Genomic DNA, 18,220 nt, shown 5'->3' on the forward strand with positions numbered 1-18,220 from the left:
CCAGCTCTCGGTGGCCAGGCTGACCCAGCAGGGACTGCCCCAGCCCCAACCCCGTCCCACTGGGGCCGTGATGACGCCCACCCTCGTCAGGGCTGGGGACCGCGGCTGCCGTGGAAGGGGCTGGTGGCGCAAGCGCTGCCACTCCACCATTTCCCCACGGCTTCCTCCTGTGCTGCCCGGGCCCACGGCACCACGGATGCCAGAGCCCCCTCCGTCACCCCTCCTGTCCCCACCGCCCCAATATCAGAGGGCGCAGGACCCCGCTGTCTCCTCGGTCCCTTGTGCCCACCCATGCTGCCCTGGGGACGTGGCCTTTGGGGACGCTCCTTGTCACCACCCTGCAGCAGGCCCCCGCAGCCGGCAGCACACCCCGCTCCACAGGATGCCCTGCGTCCATCCGGGGTGCCGGTGGTTGCGCCACGCCGGCCGGGCCAGGGACGTGCATGGCCAGGCTTGCGTGGCCACGGGCTGTTGGGGTGTTTTCCTGGCACCTGTTTCACTTCCCGAAAGTGCCGGCCGGCCCTGTGCAGCTCCTCGGCTTGGGGCTGCCGCAGCCATGACTCACCCGGCAGGAAATCGCCAGCAACCCCAAAACTCCCTGGGGCACCTCCTGCCTGCCCAGCCCTGCCTGCACCCCTGGCCGGCTCTGCCTGTCCCCCACGCAGGGGCGAGGCCCGCTGGCTGTCACCCGCACCGGGATGCCCCCGAAGACCTGAGGTCCCCCAGGCCATGGGGTCCCCCATGCCAGGGGGTCCTTGCAAATGGTGGTGGAGGTTCCCAGGCCGTGACAGAGGTCCCCAGGCCACGGTGGGGGTCCCCAGGCCGTGGCGGGGTCCCCAGGCCGTGGCGGAGTTCCCCAGGCCATACTAGGTGTCCCCAGGCTGTGGTGAGGCTCCCCAGGCCATGGCGGAGGTCCCTCGGCTGTGGCGGAGGTCCCCCGGCCATACCAGGTGTCCCCAGGCCGTGGTGAGGGTCCCCAGGCCATGGCGGAGGTCCCCCGGCCATACCAGGTGTCCCCAGGCCGTGGTGAGGGTCCCCAGGCCATGGCGGAGGTCCCCAGACCATACCAGGTGTCCCCAGGCCGTGGTGAGGGTCCCCAGGCCATGGCGGAGGTCCCCAGGCCATACCAGGTGTCCCCAGGCCGTGGTGAGGGTCCCCAGGCCATGGCGGAGGTCCCCAGGCCATACCAGGCGTCCCCAGGCCGTGGTGAGGGTCCCCAGGCCATGGCGGAGGTCCCCAGGCCACACCAGGCGTCCCCAGGCCGTGGTGAGGGTCCCCAGGCCATGGCGGAGGTCCCCAGGCCACACCAGGCGTCCCCAGGCCGTGGTGGGGGTCCCTAGGCGGTGGCGGGGCCCCCGGGCCATGCTGGGGTTCCCCAGGCCATGGCGCTCAGGCCTGAGGCGAGGGCCGCGCCGGGTAACCGTGGTGACCGCCCCACCCTCGTCCCACTGCCCGAGCCACGCCCCAACGCCTGGCCCCGCCCCTGGAGGCGGCGGCGGCGGCGCAGGCGCCTTGGGAAGGGCTCGGAGGGGGGCGTGGCGGCAGGCGGGGGGTGTGGCGACGCCGTGACGCAGCGTTCGGGCGGGGCGGCGCGGGGCGGGGCGGGGCGGCAGCCGGCGGTTGGGGGCCGCTGTCAGAGCCGGGGCCACGAGCGGGGCGGACGGACGTGCCGGTAGGTACCGCGGCGGGGCCGGGCCGGGCGGCGGGCCAGGGCCGGGCTGGACCGGACCGGGGCGGGGGCCGGGGCCGGAGAGGCGGAGTGCGCCGGGCTGGGGGGACCGCGGCCGCTCTCCGGTGTCCTTGGCGCCGCCGCCCGGGCGCCTGGGGCGGGGGGGGGGGGGCGGGACTGCCGCTAGAAGGGCAGTCCGGCGCGGCCAATGGGAAGGCGGCTCGGCGCCTCACGCCGCTCCTATAGGCGGCGAGGGGCGCGAAGCCCGGACGGCGGCGGCGGGCGCTGATTGGCGGGCGCGGAGCGGGGGTGGGCCCGGCGCGCGCGCGCGCGTCGCCGCGCGCGGCGGGCGGGGGGTGCCGCGCCCCCTTCCCGCGCCCGCCCGCACGTGGGGCGGCCCCGGGACCCCCCCCGGACCCCCCGCCCCGCCCGGCGCGTCCCGTCGCGGGGCCGCGCCCAGGGTGCCCCGGTCCGCCCCGCCCGGCGGGTGGATCCCCCGCTCCGACCCGGCGGGGCCTCCCGGGGCGGCCTCGGAGGGCTCAGACGGGCGGGGGAGGGGTCGACGGTGCATCCCCCGGAGAGGGCCGGCGCCTGCCTCTAGCTGCCCCGGGGCCCTGGGCTGCTGCGAGCCCGAAGGCGCCTGGTGCTGGAGCAGCTGGGCCAGGAGCCCGCGGCCCTGGGACAGCCCCGGCCCCGCCGGTTCCTTTAACGCTGAATTTGTTCTGACTTTACTCCCCCCCGCCCCAAAAAAAAAAAGGCGCAATTCCCAGTTAACTGCCTTCTGGGGCAGGTGTCACGGATTTCGGCTGCCAAAGGTCAAATTTAGTACCTTAATCTGCTTAACGGTATGCTCTCGCCTGTCCCAGCCATTAATCTGTTACGAATATTCCTGTTGTTTGACCTCTTGGTGAAATTTGGGTTGCGATCCGGCTGCCGCCACGAGGGCCCAGCCAGCAAGCCTGGGCTTCCTCTCCTTAAGCCCTCTTCAGCTGTAACTCTGTGCATGATCTTTGTCATGTGTGACCCCTATATCGGTTATCTTGGGCTCGGCTTCCTACGTCCTTGCTCCCGGTCATCGTGTGCTGTTTTGATTTACCTCGGAAACATCCCTGCTCCAAGCTTGCCCTGGTCTGCGACACGGCACGGGCTCCCACGCCTTTGGGAAGCCGACCCTTTCCGCGAGAGGCCCTCAAAGACCGGCTGGTTCTGCTCATTTTGGGTCAAACCCCACTGTTTTCCAGAGGGTTCACTGGGACGCTGCTGAGCGGCAGCACCGAAACCGGACACCAAAGCCGGAGACGCCGCCAGTGCTTTCGTCCTAAAGCTTTTTCCCTGCCACGTGCGTCCCTGTGTGCCGACACCCAATTCAGTCGGCTCTCTAAAATATCTGCCTGCGTTTTGCTGCTTAAATCTGAGGAGGGTAAGCTGGGAAAACATCTAGTGCTGCCATGCTCGCTGTCCTGCACCTGCCTGCCGTTTTCTTGCCTGTTACAGTCCTGGTTTGACTGCGGGCAGAAGTGAGCAAGCAGGGTGGAAGGGATGAGTGGTCTTCCCTTTTTCCCTTGGGTAAATCTGTAAAACACTTTGGCTGACTTAGAGCGATCCCGGGTCTTCCTCGGGCTCTTTGGACCAAAATCTTGTGTTTTGAGGCAGGAAGCATAGCCGCTGCCGTGCCGGGTACCCAGAACTAGATTCAGCAGGGCAAACCTGGAAGCCCAGCCGATGAAACGCTGGTCACGAAGGTGTATTTTTTTTTTTCTCCAGTCTGCTGCGAAACTTCATTTTAATCTGGTGAACGCACGATAGCTGCTTTGACATTGGGCTGCTGCTCGTTAAACTGGTCGGGGATATGGAAACCGGCCAGTTGGGTCACCTCCAGCCTCGGGTCCTGCCTCTTGAGGGAGGAGCTGGGTGGAAAGGGCAGCTCCAAGAAGAGCTGGCTCCAAGCGCCAGCGCTTCCCCTGGGATGATCTTGCTCCAGCGCTTTCCCTTGGGCTGCGGCTGCCGGTTGGATGTGTGTAACGAGGAGCGTGGTTAACCCCAGGCTTCCCTGGACATGCGGGGCTGCGCCCCACCAAGAGCTGCAAGGTGGAGGTTGCTGGGGGACCTTTGAGAGGTCCTGCACCGGCTCCGGGTTGCTTTTCTGGGTTCTCTGGGCAGGGGAGAGCCCCTCTCTGGGTCTTTCGACTGTGTCAGCCTTCTAGGGTCTGAGCTTTGAAGGAGAAGCGATGAAGCAGTCTGTCCTGGAGCCCACATCCCAAGTGCTTTGCACCACTGTACCTCTACTTTGCGAGGGGTCTGCCCCGTAGACGGCTTCTTCCCAGCTTTGTCCGGTGCACATCACACAAAACGGTGAGAAGAAAACCTCGGCCAAGCAGAGTGGTCGCGGGGTGAGTAACGCAGCAAAAATTGAAGCCAAGACCTTCTACGCGGGCGAGAGACTGACGGAAAAACCTTCCGCGCTGGGTCGGTGTGATGAGAGTTGTCCTCCTGCGGCTTGCGCAGACCTGGAGGTGTGCGCTCCACTAGACTGGATCAGCTCAACGTGAAGTAAAATGTGGCGTTCAGCACTAAAATCCCGCTGGTAACAAATTTTTTCCAGCGCCCTTTTGGGCACGGTGCTTTAAAGTGCTTTTCTTTAAACTCAGATGACCGGCTGCATCGCTGCAAATGGGAGGTTGAAGGGCCAACTTCAAGTGTCCAGCTCCTGCTGGAATCTGAAATTCATAGAGAGGATTTTCCTGTTTAGAAAAAAAAAAACCAAAACAAAAAGAGGATTCTCGGAGGAAGAATCAAAAAATCAAAAGACATCAAAGAATACTTTATGGATTTATTATTGGAAAAGGAGTAGATATTGTTGGCTAGGAACTAAAGAGGAAAGCACTGGGGGAACCTGATACCTTGTGCTGTTAATCTGGGCTGCGTTCACCATCAAACATGCCTTATTTTGTACGAAGGTGCCGATATAAAAAGGTGTGGGTGGCTTTGACGTGCAGCGGCTCGTTTGAGGCCGGTGTTGGGTACCCCACTGAGCAAATCTGCTTTTCAGTGTTGCGTCGGGGGAGACGACAGTGTCATGCCGGCAGGGAAGGGGGAGGCAGATCCGGCCACGCCAAGTGTCTTGAGCGAAAACTGCCTTTCTCAGCTGTCGGGGACTCGTCCGTGGGATGGGGTGGATGAATTAATCCGAATTAAAAGCTGGTCCTAAGCTCAGTTCTCTGTGCTCGGGGCGGAGGGGGGGGGTGGTCTCTGCTCTGCGCTCTCCTGCAATAATTTCTAACCCACTTTTCCCTTCTCTCCCAACAGGAACTTGCGTGAGGCGGCAGGACAAACATGCTTAACTTAAGGACTTGTGCGGCAAAGCTGAGGCCGTTAACGGCCTCGCAGACTGTAAAGACAATTTCCCAACACAGGCCGGCAGCACCCAGGACGTTTCAACAGATCAGGTGCTACAGCGCACCGGTGGCTGCCGAGCCTTTTTTGAGTGGGACTAGTTCAAACTACGTGGAGGAAATGTATTATGCTTGGCTGGAAAATCCTAAAAGTGTACATAAGGTAAGGAGCAACCTTGCCAGGATATCGCCTTTGCTTCTCTCTCTGTGTGTCTCAGCAGTGGGTTCAGGTAAGTGCACGCGTCTCAAGGAGGATTGAATTCAGCTGGAGGGGCCAGATGTTCGTGGATGGTCCTTCTGCCTCGCTTTGCCCAAAAGAAACGTCAGTGATTCCTTGAGCAAGAGCCAAGAGGAGTTTCTTTGTTCGAGAGAGAACGCCGTGGGCTTGTGGGACACGGGCAGCATCCTGGATCACAAGCAGATACGAGGAATGCCTTCTCCTGGGAATCCACCTTTAAGCTCCTGATACTTTATTTTTTCCAGCTCTGATGGCTCATCAGGAGGGTTTATTCTGGAGTGGAGGATGCGGGGGAGGCAGGGAGGGTATTCTCCACATCTTGACTGGTTTCCTTTTTGCTTCAGGCGCGGGTGGTGGTACCTGTTGGGGTAGATGGGCTGTAGCTAAGCTTGACTCGGAGCTTGTGTGCATAAAGCTGCTGATCTGCAGCCTGGGGAGGGGGACTGGGTCTGGTGGCCAGAGGAATTCCCACCAGCTGCTCCTGAACTTAAAATTGGGAAAGCAACGCCAGCCATGGGCAGTATGCGCGGAGGTCTGTCTTGATCTGAATTACTGAAGCTCCTCCAGCGAGAAGGCCAGCTCTTTAACACAGAGTCCAGCAGGTGAGGGCTCCGCTGGGAAGAGGATTTCTGAAACCCGACTGCATTTTTCCTCATCCCCAGTGTTTCACAAGGAAAATGTTCCTCTAGTGACTAAGACTCGGCATTACCCAGGGGATTTTTAAGACAGTTTCATACATGTCCTGATGTAGAGCAGGGATTTTCTTTATTCAGTAGCACATGAGCAGTCTGCAAACCAGGATGCGATGGTTAAATGAGCAGTCAAGGGTGAGTAAGGAATCTCATGCCCCAACGTTTGCATCAGCGTTGAGTGTGTTTTCAATGGCACCGATCCCGCACATCCAAAATGCACAGCCTGCAGGGTGCTGTATGGGTCTTAAAGTAGGATCAAAGCTGGATTTTCACACACAGTGTTGACTTTATGCTTTTTTCGAGGCAAATGGGTGGCTGAGCCAAGCAATACAGACTCGGAAAACACAACGTATGTTGATTTGGGTTGTGCCATTTGTCAAATAGTGACTTGAAAGCTACCCAAGCGCATGCATGTGGTGCAACCCAGTCCTTCAGAGGTGGGATATTGAACTAAAAGCCATAAATCTAAATGCTGTTGCCTAATTTAAAAGACAAGGGCGGGTATACACCATGCTTGTCCCAGTGACAGGCACAGTTGTGTCTTTAGCAGAGAGTCTTCACGGTTTGATACCGGCTCTTTGATCTACAGACCCTGCTCAGTCTTGAATGTCGCTCTGAGCAGATGTGAGAGTAAATATCAAGGCTAACTGGGGCAGCTGGCTGGGAAGTGTATTTGGGTCCTGAGGCCAGACCTCTGGATCTCTTCTGGTCTTGTCTACTCTTTAATGTAGCCCCTGTAGCTTCATCGGCTTGTCTACAGGTAGGCAGTGCATGCAGTGCTGTACAGCGGTCCTCATGCACGCTTGGCTGAAGAAATTGGAGGAGAATTTAGGTTGGAAGGAGCCTCTGGAGCCTCTCCCCCGGCATGGCTGGCTTGGAGGTGACATCTAGCTTCGTGGCTAGACCAGGTCACTCGGGGCCTCGTGCGGTCAGGTTTTGAGCACCTACAAGGGTGGGGCTCCCACCACCTCTCCATGCCCCCAGCCCAATGTTTATGGTGAAGAATTGCAAGTGTGTATTAGTCAGCCCTGGAAATCAAAGTGTGCTTAGAGAGCAGTGCAGGAGCTGACATAAGACTTTGCCTCCGGCGCGGCTGGGAGCGGTTTGTGGCAGTAGCAAAATCAGCGTGAAATGAAACGGGGTCTTATAATTGCCAGGAAGCGAACCTGACATTAGTAATGTAAAAAGCAAGTCTTACGGACTGCTTTTTAACCAAAATCAAGCTGGCGTCCTGCTTGGCAGAAAAGGGGGTTGGACCAGGGGGGTTGGACTAGATGGTCTTTGAAGGTCCCTTCCAACCCAAACCATTCTGTGATCCTATGAAATCCAGCTCCAGGTCCCAAAACTTCTGGTGGGGTTGATACCTGAGGTTTGGCGTGGACTTTGCTGTTGCTACCTCATGCACTTGACCCTCATACTTCACTCATCTCTCCTGGGTAGATCCCACCTCGTTCCAGTGACCCCTTTACCAAAATCCCTTCCCAGCTCCTAGCTTTGTCCCTTTCTCCTCTCCGCACTTTTTCATGACTCACCCTGTCCCTGCTGGGTCACCAAGCCACTGCAGTGGGATCGGGGTTGCGGCTGTCCCTGGCCTCAGCTCGCGAGCAGTCCCTGTCAGCCTGCGTCCCCTCCGTCGTGACAGTGGAGCGTGTCACCCCCGTCCCTGATAAGCGTTGGCCTCCGTCCCGTTAGACGTAGGGACAGATCTGAGGGTGGAATTCCCCAAAACAGCTGGGCTGTCACACGGACCTGGCTGTGGCTTATTTGTTCCCTGCACAGAGCAGAGATGGGCTGCGCCTTGCCGTCCTGCTTTTTGCTGGTGAGGGTGAGACCTTCGGCCAGGGAAGAGCTGAGGTTTCTTTGCTGTTGTCGCCAAAAACCTACGAGAACTCCAGCTGTCACGACCGTCCCAGCTGAGCAAAATGAATTCACTTCCTCCGTGCAGACACTGGTGGCTTAAACTGCAGAAAATACTTAAGTGTTTGTTTAGAGTAGGGGAGATTTAAAAACCCAAAAAGCTGTTTCAGGCTTTTTTCTGCGTGCAGTCCATCAGCTGAACTCCAGTTTCTGAGTCTAATGAGCAAATAAGAGCAGAGCTGGGGAAAGAGGAGGCGAGGGTGCGGGGGGTCGTTGCCGGTGGGCTGCCACAGGGTCAGTGCTGCTGGCTCCTGGGACCGCTTCCCAAGGGAGCGGGGACACCCTGCTCCTGCCCCGCGGGGCTGAGCCGCTCTTTGCCCACTCGGGTACAGTGCTGGCTGCTAGCGATGCTCGGCACAACCCATGCTGTGTCCCCAGGACCCCGAGCAACTTGCTTGCTTCAGGGCAGGTGGCCAGGGAGCTTTGACTGCAGGTAGATGATACCCGCAGTCATACATCTGCGACAAGTTTAGCCTTCCTAAACAGCAGCCCCTGTGTTCAGGTTGAACTGGTAAAGGGATACAGCTCTCCCGGTATGTGTGTGCATCAGTCTTTAACATGGACTTCTTAATATGCCAGTGTTTTGATTTTTATACTGGAAGTTGGTTATATGACTACAACGCATGTAGACCATGCTGTGTAACCCCAGCTTCGCTGACACAATGGCAGGAACCTGCAGTCTTCAGCGAGGCCAGAGCCCCACGCCTGGCCCTGGGAGGTGCCTTTGGCTGCGTCCTTTGCAGTTGTGCTCACAAATAGGAGCCCAGGCTGAATTTGGTAGGAGCCTCCCTTGAGAGTTTGAAATGCCATCCCCCATCTTCAAAAGCAAGCACCCCAGAGAATCAAAGACCATCTAGTCCAACCCCCCTGGTCCAACCCCCTTTTCTGCCAAGCAGGACGCCAGCTTGATTTTGGTTAAAAAGCAGTCCGTAAGACTTGCTTTTTACATTACTAATGTCAGGTTCGCTTCCTGGCAATTATAAGACCCCGTTTCATTTCACACTGATTTTGCTACTGCCACAAACCACTCCCAGCCACGCCGGAGGCAAAGTCTTATGTCAGCTCCTGCACTGCTCTCTAAGCACACTTTGATTTCCAGGGCTGACTAATACACACTTGCAATTCTTCACCATAAACATTGGACTGGGGGCCTGGAGAGGTGGTGGGAGCCCCACCCTTGTAGGTGCTCATAAACAAGGTCCTTGTTTTTGTTGATAAGGGACAAGGCGATGTGCAGAGCATGAACCGATCGATCGCTGCTTGACCCCCTACTCTCAGCAGCAGTTACCTGCCGTAAATTTGGTTCGGGCTCCTTCTCTTCCAGCCTTAAGCTTTGAGTATACCTCCTCCCTGCTAAAGCAGGAGGTGCTGCCTGGCTTGCCAACCATGCGGAGCGGGTCTGGTTGGTGCTTTCTGTCCCCTGGAGTCTGCGGCAGGAGAAGGAGCAGGGCCTGAGCTGGAGGTAGAGGCCGCGTCTCCCTTGTGCACCTCCCAGCCTGGAGCAGCCCCAGCCCAATTTGAGGTGCCCGGCGGCGGGTGGGAGACGTCACCCCTCTCCCCTTGCCATGCATGCCTGACTTCCAAGCTGGCTTTGTGGCGGAGGCTGGGACCCACAGCCTTCTCCAGGAACCAAGTGATAAACGAAGTGAAAGATGCTGGTTTCACTTGGTGAGCTGTTTTTGGGGATGTTCTCAACAGAGAAGCCTGCGGTGAGCTCCGCTCTCAGAGCTGAGCTCAAAATCCCTCTAAAGCCTGAACTATCCGGGCTTGCTGCAGTCAGCTGGCTCTCCTGTCCTGCTTTGCTGGCGTATGAGCAGTGGCACAGAGGAGCGCTGGGAAAGCTGGTCCGGGTTAACACCTTGTGCCGTGGCCGTGGTGGGATGCCTGGCTGTGGGACAGTCACAGCAGGGACCTGGGGTTGGTATTTCACGTGCTGATACCTGCGGGCTGCCTGCGCACTTAGGAGCGGGAAGATACCAGCTTTGAGCCCTCTTGGTAAAAATGAGGTGAATCTGAGCTCTCTTGTACCCTATATATATATATATTATACCCTATTATATGTATAGGGTATGAGAGCTGGAGGAGCGCTTGCAGGGCTGCTGTGGGCACAGAGAGGGCCGGAGGGGAATAACCCAGTGAGCTTTATTACTGCTGTTACCTTTGGCAAGTGCTGGATTAAGGCAAAGTCCTCCTTCCCGTGATAAAGCAGGATAATGCTGATGGGGCTGTTCAGCCTCTCCCATGGGATACGTGAGCTCCCAAGGCACCTCCGTGGGTCACCAGAAACCCCCAGGGTGGCCCTTGAATACCCTTGAATTCAAAACCACATTGGCAACTTGAAAGCTGACGTTTTTATAGCGCTTTTCAGGGCCACAGCCTTTGGCAGGGGCAAAGCCTGCAGTCAGGTAGCCTGAAATACTCTGTAATTACATTGGGCAATAAAGCATTTAGTAAAAGTGCCTGAGCTGACTGAGCCGGTGCCGCATCTTGTTTGGAGAGCTTAAAATGAACTTTTTCTTTCAAAACGGAAGCAAATTGCATCTCCAAGAGGTTAATACTGTTGAATGTCAGAAGGGAGGAGGTCATAAAGGCAACACCTCTGCCTCCTGGCTCTGTCTCTGGCCCCCCAGCACCGCTGCCAGCCCCCTCCCTGGGCTAGCAGATGCTCCCTTTCTCTTGCCTGTCTTTATTTTCCAGTACATTAAACAACCTTAAACCACTGAGCAAAGCAGCCAGCCAGATTCCTCCCCATCCCAAGGGCATGGAGCCCATCCTGGGGTGCTCGTCCCTCCCGCTCGCAGGAACCGATGACTTCTGGGGCACTCGTGAGCTCTGTGAGCCTGGGGAAGGGAAGGGGCTTGGGCTGCTCTCACCAGCGGCCAGGAGTAAGGATTGTACAACCCTTTTCCTACTGTAATTTCCTTTAGCAGACAGCAATCAGGAGGGGGTCGGGTGTTTTCTGTCTTTGCTTTTTGGTTTATTTTTTTGTTTTGGGTTTTTTTTTTGTCCTTTGGGGGAGCTATTGTTTATAAGTTACGGTGCCAAATTGTTCCAGATTTTATTTATGTTCCTTCAGCGTGACCTGTTTCTAAATTTAATCACCTTGCGCAGCCGTGTGATGGGGCGTCTGGGTAAATCCGGGCTGGAAATAGCTTCCTGGGGCATGTGATGGGCGCTGCAGCCGGAGGAGCTCCAGGGAAGGGGGAGAGCCGGTGCTCCTTTGGCAAAGGTCAGGTTTTCAGTTCCCTCTACCCTGCTACCAGGGTGCAAAAGCTGCTTTTTCTGCCCCAAACCACCACTGGAGCTGCTCTCACGGCTCTTTTCAACTTGGTTTAAACACGCTGGGGCTGGCTGGGCAGCGCTTCGCCCATCTCTGCATCACCGAGGTTGGGTTTGGTGCTCTCCGCAGCCACGAGGTTCAGGGATGTGCAGGGTGCTGAGCGCTGGGCTCTTGCTCCCAGTTGGTGGAGAGACCCTTGGGCTGAAACCAGCGTGCAAATCTGACGGGATTTGTTTGCTCTAGCTGGTGTCTCGGGTATGGGCAGGCACACAGACACCGCTCTGCCTTGCCGTCGTCCTTTGCTATCGCTCAGTGGCACGTGGGAAGCGGGCAGGGGTGAGAGCATGACGGGAGGACGTGGCTTGGACTTTGCTCTGCTGGTCTCTCCCCTTCCCCAGGTCCGTTGCAGCCTCTCCAAGTAGACAGATTAACTTGGGTTTGGCCTGGGATGCCTCTGGGCTCTTCAGGCAGTGCTGGATAAGTACCACAAAGTTACACCAAGTTTGTCGAGGGCTTTTTTGGGGGGTTTGTTTGTTTGCAAAGCTTTGTTTTCTTAACAGCTAGAAATGCCCATCTGCAGAATGGAACAGGAGCAGAGATTATATCTGCCTTGCTAAGGGCAGGGGAGAGCTTGCACAGTAGTATCCGCGTAGCGCTGGCATCGGTGTCGCTGAAAGGATGGGGAAAAATTGAAGAAGGGACAGAAAAAGAAAAAAGCCATTGCTGGTTGAGGGCTGGACTACGCGGCTTACGCTGGGACTTGGGTCTCAGGCCATTTAGACCACGGAAAAGAGGAAGAGGTGTATTTGATTACAGGGCAAAAATATTTTTCAGAAAATATTGTGGGTATTTAGAGGACAGTCTCCTGCCCTGGAGAGAAGAAAACAAGAGCCTGAAGACCAGGCTGTGGCTCATTGCTCAGAGTAGTGGTTTCGAGAGCCGAGCCGGGCGAGGGGTGTCACCCATGTCCTGTCCTGAGTGCTGCTGCCAAGGGAGGGGGACTCTGGGGACAGTCTCATGCCAAAAGAAACAATCCAAATGGATGGGAAGTAGGATAATGGCATAACTGGAATAGTGGGAGAGATTTAGTGCTCTCTTGTCCGAGGCAGGTGGGTGCCTTTGGCAGCGGCTGCATGGAGCTGGGGCGCAGGGGAGGAGGCAGCTCTGCCCTCGGGGGATTTTACTCCCCGTTGTGGCAATAGAGCTGAGACCCCAGTAACCTCGAGTGAGGAGGTATTTGGGTTGCGGGTAATGACCCTGTCACCTCTCTTCTTTCCCTTTTCCTAGTCATGGGACATCTTCTTTCGCAACGCCAATGCTGGAGCTGCTCCAGGCACCGCTTACCAAAGCCCCCCTCCACTGAGTACCACCCTTTCCACGCTGTCCCAAGCCCAGTTCCTGGTTCAAGCACAGCCCAATGTAGATAAACTGGTGGAGGACCATCTCGCAGTGCAATCTCTCATCAGGGCGTATCAGGTAAGGAGACGGGCTTTGCGCCGAGGAGGAGCATGTCCTCTGTAGAGGGGCATGTGGTGGCCGAGGTGGGCTGGAGTCAGTGCGGTTGATGCGCGTGTTTTGCATGGAGAGCGTGCAGGAGGCAGGCTGGGCTGCCTGGTTTTTAACAGGAGCTGCTGATCTGTTGGGGCAGAAGCTCAGCTGATGCTTTGCTGGACAATAGGAAGATTAAAGCTATTGTCACCCAAACAGAGCAATTACTGTGGCAGGGAGGGGGAGGTCTTCTCCGCGCAGAGTGGTTTGCTGGCTTCTGGAATGATTCTCCTGTGCTGTGGGCTCCTGCCATGCTCAGCAGTGGCTTGGGACACACATCCCACTTTCCCCGTGTTGCTGAGAGAACTTCTGAGGTTCTAAAACAAAAGTTCAGGAAACATTTCCTTGTGCTTTGCGACCTGGAAGAGGGCTGTGGTGCCACTAGGCTGCAACTCAGACCGATGCTGCCAAAGTCAGCCTTTCGGGAGAAACAAGTTTTGAGCAGGAAGGAAACATCCTCTGGCTAGGGAATGGCCAGCCAATGTTTTAATTCGAGAGGACATTTAAATGTGTTTCTACATCTGTGTCATCCTTTCACCTTTGGTTGCACTCTGGTTTGTCAAGTGTGGGGGCTTTAATTGGGGCCGTGGTGAGAAGTTAACAAACCCAGTTGCTGTGGTGGTGTGACCATGGTCTGCTCACATATTCCTGCAAAGAAGCACCCGCTGCAGGTCATGTTCCTGCTCAGGTATGGGGAGAATCCAACGTACAAGGCCACAGGTTAAGGCAAGAACTGCAGCATTGGGCAAGTCCAAAGGTCTGCCCAGCCTTGGCCCGGCTCTCTGGCTTGAAGAAAGTGGTCCTGTCCTGCCCTGCCCGCCTCCGCAGTCGAGATGCTGACATCAACGCTGGGGCACTGTCCTGCTTTTCTTTAAGAAGGGGAAGCTGGGACGTGTTTGTGAGGACCTGCGTCTTCCCTTGTGGCTGATTTCATGGGAGGTGACCACCCGGCCAGCTCTCTCCAGCTCGGGTGGATCCTGGTGAGCCATTTCTAAAGGCCGTGCAGCTCTTGCTGGTGGAACAAGCGGGCAGATGCCAAGTTCAAACAAGTGGTGGTGACTGATGTAGTTGGAGGCAGCAGCTCCAAGTCAGCGATTTGAACACAAAATCTGTAACCTCGTCTGCATTCCCGTCACTTCCTCAGTCTCTGAATGGCAGCGCTGGGAGGTGATTGCTCTTGGATGTATTTTTCTAAGCTGTCTGCAGCTGTCTCCCTTCCTATCCTCATATCACGCTAGGGCTGTAGCTGCAGTGGGGTGTCCAGGTGGGGAAGTTCAGCACAGTATATGGAGGTACAAAAGAGTAGGAAGGCAGGAGGAAACCCTGCCTGTGATGGGTAATCTACTTAAAAGACCAGGCAATTAACTTCTTAATTGGATCGAGCTGGATTGTCCCTGTAATTACAGGTGAGCAGTGACCCTGCTCTGCTGCAGCATCAGCGATGGCTTCTTAATTGTAGCTGTGGTTGCATGTCCGAGTCATTATTTCTTTTTGAATCACAGGATGGTTTGGGTTGGAAGGGACCTTAAAGTTCATCTAGTTCCAACCCCCCTGCCATGGGCAGGGACACCTTCCACTAGACCACATTGCTCAAAGCCCCATCCAGCCTGGCCTTGGACACTTCCAGGGATGGGGCATCCACAAGTTCTCTGGGCAACCTGTTCCAGTGCCTCACCACCCTCACAGTAAAGAATTTCTTCCTAATATCTAATCTAATTCTGCCCTCTTTCAGTTTAAAACTGTTACCCCTCATCCCATCACTACACTCCCTGATAAAGCGTCCCTCCTCACCTTTCCTGTAGGCCCCCTTTAAGTGCTGGCAGGCTGCTATAAGATCTCCCCCGGAGCCTTCTCTTCTTTAGGCTGAACACCCCCAACTCTCTCAGCCTTTCCTCATGGGGGGGTGCTCCAGCCCCCTGATCATCTTCATGGCCCTCCTGGACCCGCTCCAGCAGGTCCGTGTCTTTCTTATGCTGAGGGCCCCAGAGCTGGACGCAGTGCTCCAGGGGGGGTCTCACCAGAGCAGAGCAGAGGGGCAGAATCCCCTCCCTCGACCTGCTGGCCACGCTGCTTTGGATGCAGCCCAGGATGCTGTTGGCCTTCTGGGCTGCGAGCGCACAGTGCCGGCTCATGTCCAGTTTTTTATCCGCGAATACCCCCAAGTCCTTCTCCGCAGGGCTGCTCTAAATCTACTCATCCCCCAGCCAGTATCCATGTTTGGGATTGCCCTGACCCATGTGCAGGACCTTGCACTTGGCCTTCTAGAACTTCATGAGGTTCACATGGGCCCACCTCTCTAGCCTGTCCAGGCCCCTCTGGATGGCATCCCGTCCCTCTAGAGTATCAACCGCACCACTCAGCTTGGTGTCATCTGCAAACTTGCTGAGGGTGCCCTCGATCCCACTGTCCATGTCCCCGACAAAGATGTTAAATTATACTGGGCCCAGTGCGGACCCCTGTGGGACACCACTCGTCACTGTTCTCCACCCAGACATTGAGCCGTTGACCGCAACTCTTTGAGTGCGACCACCCAGCCAATTCCTTATCCACTGAGTGATCCACCCATCAAATACATGTCTCTCCATTTTAGAGACAAGGATGTTGTGCGGGACAGTATCAAATGCTTTGCAAAAGCCCAGGTAGATGATGTCAGTTGCTCTTCCCTTATCCACCAATTCTGTAACCCTGTCGTAGAAGGCCACCAAGTTTGTCAGGCACGATTTGCCCTTAGTGAAACCATGTTGGCTGTCACCAACCACCTCTCTGTTTTCCATGTGCCTTAGCATAGTTTCCAGGAAGACTTGCTCTATGATCTTGCTGGGCACAGAGGTGAGACTGACTGGCCTGTAGTTCCCCGGATCTTCCTTTTTTCCCTTTTTAAAAACGGGGGTTATGTTTCCCCTTTTCCAGTCAGTGGGAACTTCACCGGACTGCCACGACTTCTCAAATACGATGGCTAGTGGCTGAGCAACTTCATCTGCCAGTTCCTTCAGGACCCATGGATGGATCTCATCGGGTCCCATGGACTTGTGCACCTTCAGGTTCCTTAGATGGTCTCGAACCTGATCTTCTACAGTGGGTGGTACTTCATTGTCCCAGTCCCTGCCTTTGGATTCTGTGAATTGGGTGGTGTGGCTAGAGCACTTGCGGGTGAAGACCAAGGCAAAAGTTGTTGAGTACCTCAGCCTTCTCCATGTCGGTTGTAGCCAGGTCTCCCGTTTCACTCATCGGGGTGGGGTACAGTTTCTTTCATCTTTCTTTGTTGTTCTATGTACCTGAAGAAACCCTTCTTGTTATTTTTCATGTCCCTAGCCAAGTGCAGCTCCAGCTGTGCCTTGGCTTTCCTGATCCCCTCCCTGCACTCCTGGGCCATATCCCTATCATCTCCCCAGGATGTGTGTCCCTGCCTCCACTGCCTATGCATTTTGGGTTTGTGTTTTAGTTTGGCTAAGAGGTCTTGACTTAGCCAAGCTGGCCTCCTGCCTCCCCTGCCTGACTTCTTGCACGTTGGGATTGAGAGCTCGTGCCCCTAAGAAAAATATCTTTAAATATCTCCCAGCTCTCGTTTGCTCCTTTGCCTCTGAGGGCAGTTTCCCAAAGGATCCCACGCACTAGCGCCCTAAACAGCTGAAAGTTTGCCTTTCTGAGGTTTAGGGTCCTGACTCTAGTTTTTACGGGTCCTGTACCCCTCAAGATTGAGAATTCAACCAGGGTATGATCGCTGCAGCTGCAGCCCAGGCTACCTCCAGACTTGACCTCTCCGATAAGTTCTGCTACATTAGTGATTAACAGGTCCAGCAGTGCCTCTCCTCTGGTCGGGCTCTCCATCATCTCTACTAGGAAGTTGTCCTCAACGCACTCCAGTAGTTTCCTGGACTGCTTGCAGTTCGCTGTGCTGCTTTTCCAGTAGATGTCCGCGTGGCTGAAGTCCCCTATCAGGATCGGGGCCTGCGAGTGTGATGCTTCCTGCAAATATCTGCTGTTTTGGGTTGGGGGAAACAATCTGCCTGGCTTGCGTTGCACGTGGAGAATAACAAGCAGCACGGCTCCTGTGGGGGAAAAGACCTTCTCCTCGCTCCCACACTGATTTGAGGATTTGCTGCGTACCTGCAAACTGCTGAGTTGACCTCAAAGCCACTGGGCACCCCCAGCTCAAAGCCGTTTGCCGGACAAAGTGGTCTCCTGGTCCCGGTGAGAGCATCCTGGCCGTGGGGAACAGCGTGGTGAGCTTGCGTCCTGCTGACTGCTGAATGATGGCCTAGCCCCTGCGCTTCGTGGCAAGACAGACAAGCAAATAGCTCCCGGACAAAGCTGGCCCAGAAGAACAGCTTTCCACGTGGCCACCAGTGCTCGGGCATGTCGTCATCTGGCCCTGCAGAGAGCATGGGCGGGGATCGGTGCTTTCTTAGCAGTTTGCCTTAACGTCGATGGCTGATTTCAGGCTCTTTGGCTGGTAAAACCACAAAAATCCTTTCCTAAAATCCCCTTGGGATACTCTTAGTAGGAATGCCTTTCTGGTAAATAAGGTCAGATCAGTATGTCTGGTTTGTACAAGAGGTTTAGTAATCCCCTCGTATACGAGTGATCTTTCTAACTGGTAACAGATTTGGTGGCCAGGAGTATCGTTTTCACAGCACAAAGAAGGCAGCGCACCCTGTACCATGGCAGTGTTTCCTGCCCCACTCCCAGTGTAGCTGAGCCTGAAGCTTCAAGAGCAGAAGCCGTCAAGAAATAAACGGTGCCTTGCCAACTGGAGAGGGCTGGCCACTGAGGTGAATTGAGTTTGGCCAGCGAGATGTGGTGGGGTCTGTCTGGGGGCACCTCCTCCTGTGAAGGCGAAAAGCAAAACTCCTTGTTACCTCTCATTATTCTCTGTGGCTCCCGATGCAGATTCAAACCCAGCCTGGTGACTCCTGGCCTGACTGCCGCCACCAAGAGCCGTCAAGGCTTTCTTGGTGCCAAAGCCCTTTGGTATTTCCACACCTGCCCCTTCCCAGAAGAGCGACATGAGTGCTCCAAGACCTGCTGTAGGCTCCTCTCTCCCAAAGGATGCTGTGAGCTGCTGACCTCTAATAGCACAGACAGGCAGGTGTTCCTCAGACACGTTCCTCTGCCTTTCAGGAGCTACTGCTGCTGGTGGCAACACTTGTTTTCTCTGCCACGTTGGCAGGAGAGCCCCTAGATCTGCCAAAATCTGGAAAATTGCCTCTTCGTTTGCTATGATGCTTAGGAGGAAACCATCGGTGTGACGTTACTGCATCTGTAGAGAGGAGGTGCTCAGGTTGGACACCAGGCAAGCGGTGGGCGACCCTCAGACCTCAATTCTGGAAGGTCTCTGCTGCAAAGGAGATAGCCTTCCCCCTGCCCGCCCTGCCGAAGCCTGGCTTCAGGCAGAGCAGAGCGGTCCTTGCAGCTGGTGGCACTCACACCTACATGCTGTAGTTGAAAGTAAACCCAACTTCTCCAGCCTTTAGTTGCAGCCAG

At 56.1% G+C, this 18,220-nt stretch overlaps 1 protein-coding gene across 4 annotated transcripts in view; it reads left to right on the top strand.

Annotated features, from left to right (window-relative positions):
- Positions 1-1,601: 1,601 nt before the first annotated feature.
- OGDH (oxoglutarate dehydrogenase) overlaps positions 1,602-18,220 on the top strand; it is a 36,285-nt gene continuing 19,666 nt past the window's right edge. For all 4 annotated transcript variants that reach the window (XM_076359036.1, XM_076359038.1, XM_076359035.1 and 1 more), the window contains exons 1-3: positions 1,602-1,672; positions 4,976-5,224; positions 12,476-12,664. In XM_076359036.1, the coding sequence (XP_076215151.1) occupies positions 5,003-5,224; positions 12,476-12,664 (411 nt within the window). In that variant the 5' untranslated portion in view covers positions 1,602-1,672; positions 4,976-5,002. The remainder of the gene's footprint in view (positions 1,673-4,975; positions 5,225-12,475; positions 12,665-18,220) is intronic.

Source organism: Aptenodytes patagonicus, chromosome 24 (assembly GCF_965638725.1).
Source record: "Aptenodytes patagonicus chromosome 24, bAptPat1.pri.cur, whole genome shotgun sequence".
Taxonomy (NCBI): Eukaryota; Metazoa; Chordata; class Aves; order Sphenisciformes; family Spheniscidae; genus Aptenodytes; species Aptenodytes patagonicus.